Raw genomic sequence first — 13,952 nt, 5'->3', positions numbered from 1 at the left:
ACTAAGGCTGAGTGTCTCTCTCCCTCTCTCTCTCTCTCTCTCTCTCTCTCTCTATCTCTCTCTCTCTCTTTCTCTCTCTTTCTGTCTCACGTCCTCTATCTCTCTCCCTCTCGCTCTCATTCTCCCTCCCTCTCTCTCTCTGTCTCTCTCCCTCTCTCTCTCTCCCTCTCGCTCTCATTCTCCCTCTCTGTCTCTCTCTGTAGAGGGGGTGATAGATTCAGGCAGGTTAATCATTAACTTAGTGGACAGTAGAGAATGGAGAAAGACGGCTGGGAGGCAGAGAGGAGAGAGAAAGAGAGAGAGAGAGAGAGAGAGAGCTTTTTTAAAGTAGCTTAAATGAATGAGGGCTGGTTCTTCGTCCCCTCTGAGAGGCCTGATTAACAGCGCCGTGGTGTGATGGAGGCTGACACCAGACTGTAGGAAAAGCTGAGGTGGCGCCGCTCCCCTCCTCCTCCCTCCTCCGTCCACACCCCCAGTCCAGGAGCTTTGTCGTGAGGATTGTTAATGAATAATCAGCGGCACAAGAGGGTCAAGGGAAGGGGATGAGTTTAAATCTCTGCCACAGTTCTCATATAGACTCTCAGGTTTAATTAAACCGCTGTGTGCTTTGACTCGTGGTTCTAAAGCCCTTTGAAGCTCGCTGCATTAGTGACACGGAATCAAGCTCCACGTATTGTTGGGGAAACGTGTGCAGGGGGGAGACAAATTGAGTGCCACTGCAGAACAGTCTCATTCACACATGGAGACCTGAGGAAGACGTAGAGCGCTAATTTAATAACCACGCCGGTCACGATACCTGCATGTGTGCGTCTCCTCTAAGAAAATACAATCCAGCTTAATGTTACACAGCTGCTGCACATGCGATGAACGAGCTTGATATGTTCCACGTCAGCGGCCACGTCTCTCCCTCTCTCTCTCTCGCTCTCTCTCTCAGTCGTGTGCCGTGAATGGGAGACGGTGTGGTTGAAGGATCCCATTACTGTAGGCTTCTCTCTCCGCCGTGCGTCATGGAGGCCCAGCTGAGTTAATAGATGAAGGCGGCTCAGGTAGCCCCTCCACGTCATGTGATGTGGCTCCTCTCCGTCCTGACAGGAAGGCTTCGTTATCGCTCACGAGGAGGAGTCGCTCAGCCGGCACAAATCCCCGTCCCTCTGAAACCTCTGATCATCGTGTCATTGTCCGCCGCGATACACTCCAGGGACTCTGCTCTCACATAATGAAACCAAGAGAGCTGCCCACAGCCCGGCTTGTAATCACAGCACATACAGTGTGTGTGTGTGTGTGTGTGCGTGTGTGTGTGTATGTGGATATTGTTTGTGTAAGTCTTTTTATAGTGTTTGAATGAAAACAAAAGAGCTTCAGCATTAATCTCATCTCTCTCTCTCTCCCTGTGTGAGTGTGTATGTGTGTGTGTGTGTGTGTGTGTGTGTGTGTGTGCGTATGAGTCACTTTGAGAGGATTCACCGGCTATTATGGAGCAAGGATTTGATATTTAATAGGAGACAGAATAATTGTCTCTTCATCACCTCTCCAGAGATTTCACAGATAACTTTCATCAAATAGAATTCTTGAATACAATGCCAAAGTCTGTCTCTTAGCTGCGATGCACAGACTGTGTGTGTGTGTGTGTGTGTGTGCGTGCGTGTGTGTGTGTGTGCGCCAGATCCACCATCCATCTCAGTAGCCTCATAACCAAACCATAGTTACTCTAAATCAGGAGGAGAATGGAGGAAAAGGAGGCAGAAGAAAGTGGGAGCTGCTGAATAGGCGGCGAGGGGAAATGGCTTGACAAGGCGTCTTATCGTCACTGTGTTCAGCTTGTGAATCTGCTTTGAGTCGCTCACTGAAAGGTAGAACACTGAATTCATGCATCAGCCTCTGCTGTTACGCTGTTCTTGCAGAAAGGCTGACAGAAAGAAAGAAAAACGTATTTCCCAGTCTGCTTATTTGCGCTGTGATGTGCTATGTGCATAATGTACACGGATGAGGTGGCACACAAGTTGAAATGTCATCTCTCTCTTTCTGTTTTTCCCGGTAAGGCGCTGGCAAGTAAACACACAAATTACAGGTGAGAGAGGAAGAGAAAATGTCCAGTCTGCACTGCAAACACTGAGCAAAGAGTCGACCTGCTGTGTCTGGATTGACCTTTACACTACGAATGCAGATTAGCTCTATACCAGAACAACACCAATGATGAGATGAGATAAAGAACTAAACAGGAACAGAGCAGCAGGAGTAAGGAAAGATGAGAGAAGACAATAGAGAAGAAGGAGAAGGTGCCTGACAAAAGACTGAAAGAAGGAGGAAGCTCGGCTGTTGGAAAACAATATCACCGGGAAGACAAAGGAGAAGCTCGAAGACAAGAAGACTGGAGACATCAAGAAGATGAGCGTGGCTGATGGAACCCGGAAAAACACCAATGGATGGAAAAATCAACAAGACAAGAGTGTGAAAATGAGCAGAAACCTGAGCGAATCAAACAGTGTGGAGATGCTGTTACAGCCACAAGGGAGGCGGAAATGAAAGCTGCACCAGTCGACAACAGCAACACTAAGAGCAGAGCAGAGTGAGAAACACAACACAAGTCAACCAGAGAGAATCAGCAAATCCATCTGAACAACTGTCACTAAGGTCCAAGTATGATTGGCTGAGAAAGACATGTTTGAATAATAATAATAACAATAATAAATACATAAATAAAAAATCATCATCATCATCATCATCATCATCATTTTTATTATTATTATTCAAAATGTCTTTCTCAGCCAATCATAATAATAAAATATAATAATAATAACAATAACCATAATAATAATGATAATAATCACCATCATCATCATCATTATTGTTATTGTTATTGTTATTGTTATTGTTATTGTTATTGTTATCTGCAACCCTCTGTAATAGTTCTTATGTAATACTGTAAACATGTTGCCTTCTCTTGTAGATGGAACTTTGGCAGCATTGTTTCCTAATACCTATTTAGTAGTACAGCATCTTCAGTATTTTCACCCAAAACCTCATGAGAAGTGAAGCTCCTGATGAATACAGCCACACGTTTGTTTGCATTTGAAGAGAGAGCGAAAGCAGCCATGGGCTCCTGCTTAAAAGGCTTTTTAACCTTCGTATCTCCAATGTCATCATGTCTGCGTTAGTTATGCCTGACCTCAAACACCTTGTTTGAGAGCTATTTCATGGACGGTTAGCAGAATTACTGTTGCTCTGTCTGATTTGAAGGCCAAGGAAGGTGCCGCTTATAAGCAAGGCTGTTGTCAAAATACAACATGTTTGGGGCGTGTTGAGAGCTTACATGCTCTTTAGTAGAATGTGTAAACATTTACACAGGGGTATGAGTCAACCGTTTCCCCTTCCTCTCTCTCCTCCTTTTTGGTTGTTTTCTATCTGCTCTTCGACTCCTCATTACAGAAGCTCGGCGTGTTGCTCTATTCCTGCGCCTGTGGTCTGTTACTCTACTGATCAGCCTTCCTGTTGCTGCAGAGGAACTGTGAGCCGTGAGATAAGGATAGTGAGAACACGTACTGTCACTGAGACGGGCAGGGGGAGGAGGGGGAGGGGGGGGAAGTAACAGATACACGCACGTGAAGAGAGAAGGGCAGGTTAATTAGAAAATTGAGACGGATCATCAAAGGTCCTGTGGCTGTTTGTGTCAACCGGGCTGTCAAAGGGCTGTGAAAGTGAGACAGCAGCAGTCGCGGTGTTCTGGAGATCGCACAGGGACAAAGGTATGAGTTTGGCAGGCTGGTCCCAGCATAGCTATGGAAGTCAAACACAGCTGAGGTGGTGAAATTTCAGAGGAGCCCCCCTCCACTTGGAGAGAGCGAGTGTGTGAGGGCACCAGGACAGACAAACCCCAAACAAACCAGGAGGAGAAGGAGGAGGAGGAAACCTGCATGAATCCGGTGAACAAAGTGAGGATGTGAGTGCGAAGGAGGGACTGGAGGATTGTGGTGCAGGATACACACGTCAATGCGCTTGGACTCCCCTGGGACCAGACGTGTGGGAGAACGGCACTAAAGCCTGGATCCAGCCTCGCTGTTAAGATTTTTTTTTTGCTCCGGATCACTCCGGTTTGTAACACAGCAGGTGCTGCATCTCAATCTGTCTGAGGCGTGAGTCCAGATACCAAAAAGTAGATGAGGTGGGGGTGGGGGTGGGGGCCTGCGTAGGAAGGAGACAGGCCACACGGAGCCGGATTGAAGTGGAGTCTGGGGGAGTTTCTTCAGCTGCTGTGCTCACCTGGCAGAGATGAGTCAGAGGAAGCTGACACGACAGCTAAGGCTGTGGGAGAGTCCCGAGGGTCCACCTCCCGCTCCTTACCTCTTACCTCTGAGCTCGCCCGTGTCGCCCGATCAGCCCCGCGGACATGTGGGCTCCTCTCTCTTTCGACGAATGAAACTGAACCGCAGTATTCAGGAGCGCAGCCGCTCCTATCAAGGCCTCTGCAGGTACAGTTCTACCCGGGCCACCTCTGGCTCCCTGTGCCCCCCTGTGTTTTCCTAAACCCCCTTTTCCATTAAACAAAGAGATTTCTGATTGTTTTAGGGTGAGGAGGTAATAGCTGGTAGCAGTTTTAGTAGCTATAAGCATCACCTAGTAACATGTCTGCAGTTGCAATGCTTAGGTATGAACTTACTCTAGAAAATTTGTGAGCAAATGATTCCATGCACACTCATATCTAATAACTCTAGCAGATAGATTAGATTTGGAGAAATGTGAATTCATAATGCCGAAGTGTCATAATTTAATAAATATGGGGATTAGCACACGCAGCTTGCAGACGGTCCCTCCGGCAGAAGTGTTTGATGTGTTTTTCATTACTCTGGAAACTTGTTTAATAATGCTTGATCCATCACCGTATTTGCAGAGCCTTCAGGCGAGAGCGGCGTAAAATTCTAAAAAATGATCAAGTCAAACTGAGAGCAGATCACAACCATATTGACAATAAAAGTTTTTTGGAAGTTGGAGAGGTGTCGAGTTAAAAGGTCTCTCTGTCAACAGCGGTAAAAATAGACGCTTGCCTCAGCGACAGTGCGATCTGCCTCCTTATCTGCTCTCGTCATGACAACATTTGACTGCAGCTCAAAGTGACAATCATTACGGATATGAATAGATTTCATGTGTCTGTGAGGATTATGGGTCACCCCCTTTGAAATAAGTCTCTGACGACGGGAAAAAGTCAATTTGTCTTCAGCATTAAGTCTTAGTATTCTGCTTGTACTGTATATCAAACTAATTTAATTTCTCAGCTTGTATCTCATTGCAGCTGATGAAACGTTGCTCTTAGTGAACACAGCTGAGCGTCATGTCCCCATGTGCCCTTTGGTGAAGCTTGTCTCTGAATGGATCTGACAGATTAGTTTGAGTTTTGCGTTGTGGGTTCGGTGTTAATCAGCGGCGTGCAGGCCTGATGCACAATCATGCACGGGAAAGGTTTTCTGTTCAGATGTTAACTTAAGTGCAAGTGGAGTGAATGCATTATATATAACATCCGAACCCACTCACGTCTTCAGATCCAGACAGGAGTGAGGTTGGCAGGCTCGGTTGTGCTCGCTCGTATCTGAAACGCGGCTTGTCAGTGAAGTGTAAATTTCAGGGCAGCCCAGCGGCAGACTGACAAACCACAGACAGACACCAAGAGAGTCACAGTTGCGTGACTTCATCTCGCAACTTCCGTCAGGCTGTCGCTTAACCACTCGAAGCGCTAACGCAGGAAGGCCCCTTGTGTTTGATCTTTGGGTATTTCCAGCGTGTCAAGAGGAGGAATGGCCGCTAACAGCCTCAAATGTCACAAACGCAAAGTGATTTTCCTCTCTGCTCTGCTCTGCTCTGTTTTTACCCTTCAGCTTTGATTCAGAAAATGGTCCTTCGCCAGGCCGCAGTCCCATGGACTCGCAGGCGAGTCCTGGGTTGGTGCTCCACCCGTCTTTCCCCCAGAGCCAACGCAGGGAGTCCTTCCTGTACCGCTCTGACTCAGACTACGATACGTCCCCCAAAACCATGTCCCGCAACTCCTCCGTCAACAGTGAGGGGTAAGCATGAGACGCCATCAGCATGGAAATGTCATTTTGTCCACACACATTCTAACCAGAAGTCATTCCAATCAGCAAAGATAGGATTGCAATTTCATTTCACAAAATTATGCAAATTAAAATGGTGATGAATCCTCTGAACACTCAATGTTGGACTTTATTTCCTGGCTTGTTCCACACATCCGAAACCTTCCATTAGTGAACTTGAGGCCGGTGCCTCTGTTTAGATCCACACATGCCTTTGTAAACATCCAGCTTACAGATATTGCCTCTTATATAAACACCGATGCGCAGAGACTCGGCTGTGCTTTTCCGCTCACATTTCTTTTTAATAACTGTTTTCGTGTCTCATCCCGCAGGCACGCCGAGGACATGATCGTCACCCCTTTTGCTCAGGTACGCCACCTTACCTGACACGTTTGAATCCCTGTAAATGACTATACAAGGTGGTGAAACAGTGCAGTGAACTTGTCCCCTTGCTCCCTCCCTCCCTCCCACCCTCCCCCCCTCCCTCCCTCTCTCCTTCCCTCCTTCCCTCCCTCCTTTTTCCGTCTTTCCCGCCTACGCGGCCCATCCATCCCCCAGGTGTTGGCCAGCCTACGAACTGTAAGAAGCAACTTCACCATCCTCGCCAATGTCACAACACCCACTAACAAGTCAGTATCACGCTGTCAAACACCCTGCTCCCCATTCACTGTGGTCACGACTGCCTGCTTAGTCTGCAGTGTGTCTTCGCTAATGTCTCCTTGTCCTCTGCTCACACGGGGAATTTCGTTTATCATTATTAACCAGAGTACCATTCCTGGACCATACTTAAGGAAAATACCAGTTGCTTTGTTTGGCATCGCTCCAACTCTCCGACTAAGACTGTGCCATGCGTCTGATGCATGTCCCTGACTCTGGCTCAGACGTTGGTCAATAATGCTAAAATTATTCTCCTTTGAAATCCAGGAGACTGGAGAGGCATGAATTGGATTTTTAGCTCTGCATCAATATGATATATAAAGCGGTGCACCATAGAATTACCAGCATCTATAATTATGCAGTGTTGTGCCTCCCTCAGTACACAAGAATCAAGCCACAAAGGCTGTATGAGGGAGAGCAGAGCGCTGACTTTATTACACTGAAGGAAGAGAATTCAAAACAATACTTCATTGTTTATGTTTTTACATTTTGTGAAGTTTCAAATAGAACCACAGCATCTGCAAATGAATTAATGAAAACATTTAAGATGTACCGAGTGAACCGAGCCTTTTCTTTGCATCCTGTAATGCTGCACACGTGTTACCTCCAGCAGGGGCCAGCAGCGTGTGGTTCTCCCTCTGATGTAATTATGTATTTGTCCACAGGAGGTCACCAGTGACAAGCCAACCCACTGTTCCCCAAGCTACACTCTCGGGTATGTTGTTGACGTTGTGTGTTGTTGACAGCTAAGGGAAGAGTGCAGATTTCCCCCTCACGCAGCTGTAAGGGCGCATCAGGCTCCTACAGTCCTTGAATGCACCATCAGGCATTAGGTCAAATTATTGCACAACTTTTTGAACATGAGGAACTTGCTGATATTACAGGAGTCGTTTGCTTTGATGTGCATGAATATTAAGACTCATATAGTATTTTACACTTGAATCCACTTGATTGTGATTGACTGTAGTAATGTTGAGTCTTTAAAAACATGTTTTCAACACATTTTTGGTGAAACAACAATCCATCTGAAACAAAGCAAAAATTCCAAAAATGAGAAGAAAGACTAGATACATGATAAATATATTGTTAGAAGATATTATTCTATTCAAAATCTGCTTCTGTAATGATTTCCATTTCTTTTCTATTTTTCTTAACAAAAAAAATCACTTATTTTCCTTTTAAACAGTATACAGATGCATTTTGATATTGTTGTTACATTGAAGGAAAAATTTACTCTATTTGATGTTTGCTGCAATATCTATGACTTTGGAGGGTTTTCATAATTACAACATAAAACATTGAAACATTTTTAGCAGAGGTAGGTGGATCTGGGAGCCATTCTTACAGCGTTAGCACCTCTTAGTGTCCGTTTAATGAGCTGCAGCACAGCGCCTCTGAATGCAGAATTTTCTCCAAGGCCATCCCAGCTCTGCAGGCCTGTGTTTGTGCTCTGTCTGCGCTCATGTTGCCGTTTGTTTGTGCTCCCCAGAGGAGACCTACCAGCAGATGGCTCGGGAGACTCTGGAGGAGCTGGACTGGTGTCTGGACCAGCTGGAGACCATCCAGACCCACCGCTCCGTCAGCGAGATGGCCTCCAACAAGGTGCACACCTGTCCATTGCATTCTTTGCTCTCACATATACTTTTGCATGTACTTCTTCCCCAGCGTTTACATCATAACTTAATCTGGTTCAAAGCTCCTTATTGAACAAACGGCTCATTGTGTGGTTCAAATGAACATTTAATTGCATAATGACATTAAGATGTATCAGGATGTACCAGTACATCACTATGTCTAACTTATCATGTCATCATCTCCACTAACTTGGTGAAGAGGCACAAGGGTTGATTTATTTGAAGTAAACAAAAACTAAGCAGTAATAGTTGCATTGTAAAAACTTTACTTTAACATTCATGAAAACACTTACAGGAAAATATCACAGAATCCAACTACTAAGGGACCAAAGCAAGACTAAACATGTTAATCAGTTGAGACTATACACATAATAGATCGGTGTAATGTACTTCAAAACATACATTTATAAATATATATCTCTATATTGGCTAAATGCTAACAAAACTATAATCCTTACTCCTTTATTCTTTTCACATTAGTTATTATTTTTCATGTAAAGTGCTGCATCATACTGAGCTCATCCTCTGAAATCATTATTACTACATGATGATGTCACTGTTGCTTTAATGTTTGGCTGCTCTCATCCTACACATTATAATTTACAGGCACTGATTTAGGAGCTAATTAATTTCTTAATTTATAAGCATTAAGCTCCTGCACTATTATTATTGTTATTATTATATATATATATATCTCTTCTTTCTACTTTTTGTTGGTGATTCCACTGTCTGAAATGAATTGATTAGAAATGTGTCTGGGTTGTGCCACACATGTGGTAAACCATCTTAATTATGTTTATTTGAATTTTTCTATTTAGCTGAATTTCATTACATTGATGCTCATTATTTTCAGCTGCTGCAGTCAAGCTGTGTTGAATTTTGGATTAGCGGGTGTGTTTGAAATTGGCTGCGTGTGTGTGTGTACATGGGCAGGCTTCTTAAGCAGGCATGCTTTTGTATTTGTGGGGGCAAAGGGACAGAGAGACAGAGAGACAGAGAGGAGAGCAAGGAGAAGAGGAGGGAGGGTGACAGTCTGTGGGTGGGGAGGACATGAGAGGGAGGGGGGGTGGGGTCCTGATGCTGCCGTCTCTCCTGTAACCTTGGTTGCTATCGAACAGCAGCAGGGTCTGCCCTTCCCTTTCAGTCATTGGCTTCCTGCTCTGACCACAAGCCATGTGGTTTGGGCAACAACCAATGAAAATAGACGTAATGCTCCTTTAACAGAGCTCTGCCTTAAAGTGACAGAGCCAAATTCTGCACCTTGTCTGTTTTATTCTAGACATTCTTCCTGTGTTGCATCTCTCTATCTTCTTATGACCAACATACGTATGTGCAGTGTTTTTATAATGATACAGCCTGAGGAGTTTCAACAGGAGAGTGCGCAAATGACATTAGTGCGTGCGTGCGTGGTGCGTGCGTGCGTGCGTGCGTGCGTGCGTGCGTGCGTGTGTGTGCCCGTGCGCGCGTGTGCGTGTGCGTATGAGTGCATTCATGTGAGTGCACCAACACTGCGTGGAGAGAAGGTCCCATGGGGTCTTCAAAGTCCCTGTGAATATGTTTCAGCCTTTTAGCAGCCGCGACTAAGCTACACAGATCCTCCACACTTTGCCAACATGGAGGTATACACATGAATCTTCCCACTCAGTCTCTCACTCTTACTCACACCCTCACTCACACACATATTTTCGACAGACGTACATGCTGTCTGCTGCACATGCGCACTGGCTGCTGTGAGAAAAGGCAAGCACAGACACACACATGCATGCACGCGCCTGCAGCCACACACTGCCTGATTAGCTTGCGAGGGCTGTCTACAGCATCCAGGGAAACGGCGCAAGAGGCAGTGCACTGGAGGAGGAGAGGCGGCGTAAAGCGGCAGGATTATACCTCTGGCATTCTGGACAGCTGAGCCATGGACTTGCAGCGGGGGATCTGGGCTATGAGGCAATCAGGAGGGAGGCTGACTGGACAGTGGAAGTGAACTGTGTGTTGCCGGGATCGGTGTGAGACAGTGCAGACGGGGGCTGATGCACCGGTAGGACTGGGCCGGGCCTCTGGATCCGTGCTGTGGGGGAGGGGTAGCCGATGCAGGGAGAGAGAGAGAGAGAGCCTGTTTTTCCAGACCACAGCTCTGGTGTGATTCTTCAGCCTGACCGCCTGTTACAGGCCTACCTGCGTCCCTCTGTTGCTCTCTCTCTCTTTCTGTCTCGCTCTCTCTCTCGTTCTCTCCTGGTATTGTCATTTTGTTTTTCTCTCTCCTGATGTGTCCGCTGTTGTCATCGCCCCCCTCCATCACTTGAAACCACGGTCATCTTTCAGTCCTGCCATTATCATCATCATCATCACCACCATCATCATCTTCATCATCTCTCTCTCCTTCCTCTCACCTGTATTGTTTCATATTTATTTGCCGGCTGTCAAGCACATTAGCTCCCTTCGCTCTTCTTACATTTTTCTGTTTACGTCTCTCTCACTCTCATCTCCTCCATCAGCTCCTCTCTGTGCCCTTCAGACAGTCCCTTGCTCCCCCTCTCCTTCTCCGTTTCCCTCCATCTTCCCTCTTTTGACTCTCGTCTGCCTCTACCCTGCGGTGGCTGTGGATTTGGGTCAGTCTGCTCAGCAAATGGGATGACATGTAGTCTCCACAGCAGCCGGATCCAGGGGGCTCCTGGTCTGCCCGTCAGGAGGACCCTCATCTTCGGCTCGGACTGAGGCTGGAGCCCGACTCTGGACTGACTTGGTGGCCTGTTTTGGAGAGCTGCATGTAGGGAGGAACAGTTGGCACCAGCGGCCCCTACCCTCACCCCCCCTCCCCTCTTCCTTCTCCCCTTCTTGGGGCAGCTGTCACTCTGGAGTGTCCGGGCTTGGCTAGCTGTGGCCTCTCTCCACACACCCTGACGACGCCCTCATGCCACTGGGGCACCCGCAGCGCCTCCACCCCGCTCCACTACCACGCCTCCTGCCAGTGCCACCGGCCCAAACCCCCAGTCATCCGCAACATGGGAGTGGTGGAGGCCATTGACCCGGCGCCATCGCCCTGCCCCTCACCTGTACCGGGGGGCTACCGGCTGTCCCGCTCCTCCAGCTACAGCCCCCTGCAGGGGAGGGCAGGGGCAGAGCTGGACCTCGGTGCGGCCGCTGGAGGGGTTCTGGACGGGGGTGGGACGGCGGCGGAGCGCAGGACCCCTTTAGTGGACCTGTTCTGTGAGACCTGCTCCAGGCCCTGGCTCATCGGCTGGTGGGACCAGGTAGGGCTGAGAGAGCTCGGAAAAGGCAAACAAGGCCTGGTGGCTGCCATCTTGGAACGGTGTTTTGGTCTCTTCAGCTGCTACATCCGTGCAATACATCTGTTTGCTAACTACATTAACTACATTATAGTTTCAGAAAGAAATGAAGCTACTGACAAATGATAGATTTTTTGTGGCAGTTTAAATGTTCCAAAGTGATTCATGTGGTACAGGAGTTTGTCTTTGTGAGAAGATGTCAGGCAGAGTGTTTATATTCTCCTGTACTGTTTCTGCTCCTTTACATAATTTATACCTGAATTCACAGAAGAATGTGACAGAGACACAGAGTTTATTAATATTAAATGATCAAGCTCATGTTTATACAAACACAGCTATCCGTCCTATTCATAACATCTCTATACTTCCTCTTAATCTAAAAATGAGCTCAGGCAGCAAGTCATCCAGTTGTCTTTCCTGCAGTGTCACGTAATGTCCACGTCCGTCCTCCACACCTGCGTTCCACATCCTTCTGTCATCCGTCTCTGCCACCCTCAGGCTGGCCTCAATGCAGAGTGTGTTGTCAGTGAAGGGAGCTGCTCTCTGTCTCAGTACAGACTAGGACATCCTGCCTTAGAGTTTAAGTCACATCACAGGTTTCCAACTTCTGCTAAGCACAGTTTGGCTTTTCTGTTGTTTTGGTGTGTATTTTATTGCAGTGTGCACCCAGCAGAGGAGCGAGTGTGTGTGTGTGTGTGTGTGTGTGTGTGTGTGTGTGTGTGTGTGTGTGTGTGTGTAATACGTGATCATGCAGCATGGAAAGATAATTCCCTGTTGGTGTTCCACATATGCATACACATGTTTGTTTCTTTAGTCTGTGTCAGAGGAACAGTGTTTGTCCTGCCACTGAGACTGGCACGGTGGTAGTGTTGGTTGGCAGCTATGACTCAGCGTTACAGCATTAGAGAAAGAAAGAGTGAGAGAGCGAAAAAGAGAGTCAAGGGGAGAGAGAGAGAGAGAGAGAGAGAGAGAGAGAGAGAGAGAGAGAGAGAGAGAAATAAGGAGGTTCGGAGCTAAGCTTGCTACCTAAGCAAACCATTGAGACAGATTAGCTTTCCTGCTTTTGTGGATAACTGATTCTGCCCGATTGCTGTGATGGTTTGTGGTCAGACTAGCTGCACTGTCTGCTTATCAAGCCGACCAGAGTGACGAGCACCAGACAGGGAGGGAGGTGAAACAGAAATAAAGTGGAGCAGCACCTGTGTGAAGAGGGTTTTCGGAGCTAGAGTGTAACATTGAGGAGTGTTGTTTACCTCAAGAGGGAGGGAGGAGTAGATACAAGCAAGCGAGAGAGGTGGAGAGGAAGACGAGCAGAGGAAGGGAGGGTTGACCTTGGTAAAGGTCAGAGACACCTGCCTACTCTCTTGGATTGTCACCCGAGCAGCCGCTGCTCTCACGTCAAGCTGAAGGGCTGACTGTGAGGAGGCAGTTGCCAAGGCAACCACTTTGGTTGCCATGGAGATTATTATGTGTGAAGGATCAGTCAGTAGGACACAGACTGAGGGGTCTCATACGGATGGCGCTGCGCCTTCACGTGACTTGTCTGTCTGGGAATTATCAAACAGAAAATGTTGTCATCCCTAAACTCCACCTGCATATAAAATCATACACTAGCAGAGGAAGAATGCAGATACGTCGACAATAATGTCTGCATTCCAGGGCCTGCAGATCATGAGCATTTCATAATGTGTGACAGTAGTCGTGTAGAGAAGAGCATGTAAACATACCAAACTGGATCTGTGTTAGTCCTTATTTAACAGTCAGTCAGTTTGGGTTGATGCACAGTATGTTCTCATCTAAGGAAGAGAACAGGCATGATTCACAAAGGATTTCCTCACTTTCTTTGTCAATGAAGGCAAAATGAGGGTGAGTGAGAATTTATTTTGTCATGTTTGACTCACTGGAATATTTTATTGTTATGTATCAGTACAAGTGGAGTCTAAAATGCAGTGTCATTATGTAGGTTACCAAGCTGCATGTCCCTTTATTTAGGCTTTCTGTTCAAGTGTAAAGGCTATAAAACTTTGTCATTGACGCTTGCTGAACACCTGAATACCAGAATATAAGAATTATGTCAGTAGGACGTCATACCAGCCGCCTGCTTCTATTTTGTATCTATAATTAACGTCATTCACGTTCTGTTTCTGTCTGTATTCCCATCAGTTCAAGAGGATGTTGAACAGGGAGCTGTCCCATTTGTCAGAGATGAGTCGCTCAGGGAACCAGGTGTCAGAATACATCTCCACTACCTTCTTAGGTAAAGCACATCTGCAGTTAATTCTTTGACGACTACTTTGGCC

The 13,952-nt window shown here is 46.8% G+C and overlaps 1 protein-coding gene across 4 annotated transcripts in view; it reads left to right on the top strand.

Annotated features, from left to right (window-relative positions):
• Positions 1-13,952, top strand: part of pde4a (phosphodiesterase 4A, cAMP-specific) — a 35,490-nt gene that overhangs the window by 15,155 nt on the left and 6,383 nt on the right. The window contains exons 1-9 of one of the 4 annotated variants that reach the window (XM_076143935.1): positions 1,719-1,850; positions 2,040-2,631; positions 2,948-4,466; positions 5,865-6,050; positions 6,410-6,446; positions 6,636-6,706; positions 7,400-7,449; positions 8,224-8,336; positions 13,816-13,909. In XM_076143935.1, coding sequence (XP_076000050.1) covers positions 4,267-4,466; positions 5,865-6,050; positions 6,410-6,446; positions 6,636-6,706; positions 7,400-7,449; positions 8,224-8,336; positions 13,816-13,909 — 751 coding nt within the window. In that variant the 5' untranslated portion in view covers positions 1,719-1,850; positions 2,040-2,631; positions 2,948-4,266. Of the gene's footprint in view, positions 1-1,718; positions 1,851-2,039; positions 2,632-2,748; positions 4,467-5,864; positions 6,051-6,409; positions 6,447-6,635; positions 6,707-7,399; positions 7,450-8,223; positions 8,337-10,953; positions 11,617-13,815; positions 13,910-13,952 lie in introns of those variants that run through there. The other 3 variants (XM_076143934.1, XM_076143933.1, XM_076143937.1) reach the window with 3 other exon arrangements.

Source organism: Genypterus blacodes, unplaced genomic scaffold (assembly GCF_046128005.1).
Source record: "Genypterus blacodes isolate CSIRO-AG114 ecotype Tasmania unplaced genomic scaffold, CSIRO-AGI_Gbla_v1 ptg000028l_1, whole genome shotgun sequence".
Classification (NCBI taxonomy): Eukaryota; Metazoa; Chordata; class Actinopteri; order Ophidiiformes; family Ophidiidae; genus Genypterus; species Genypterus blacodes.
The sequence above is the reverse complement of the archived record's forward strand: the minus strand, read 5'-3'. Positions and strand labels throughout refer to the sequence as shown.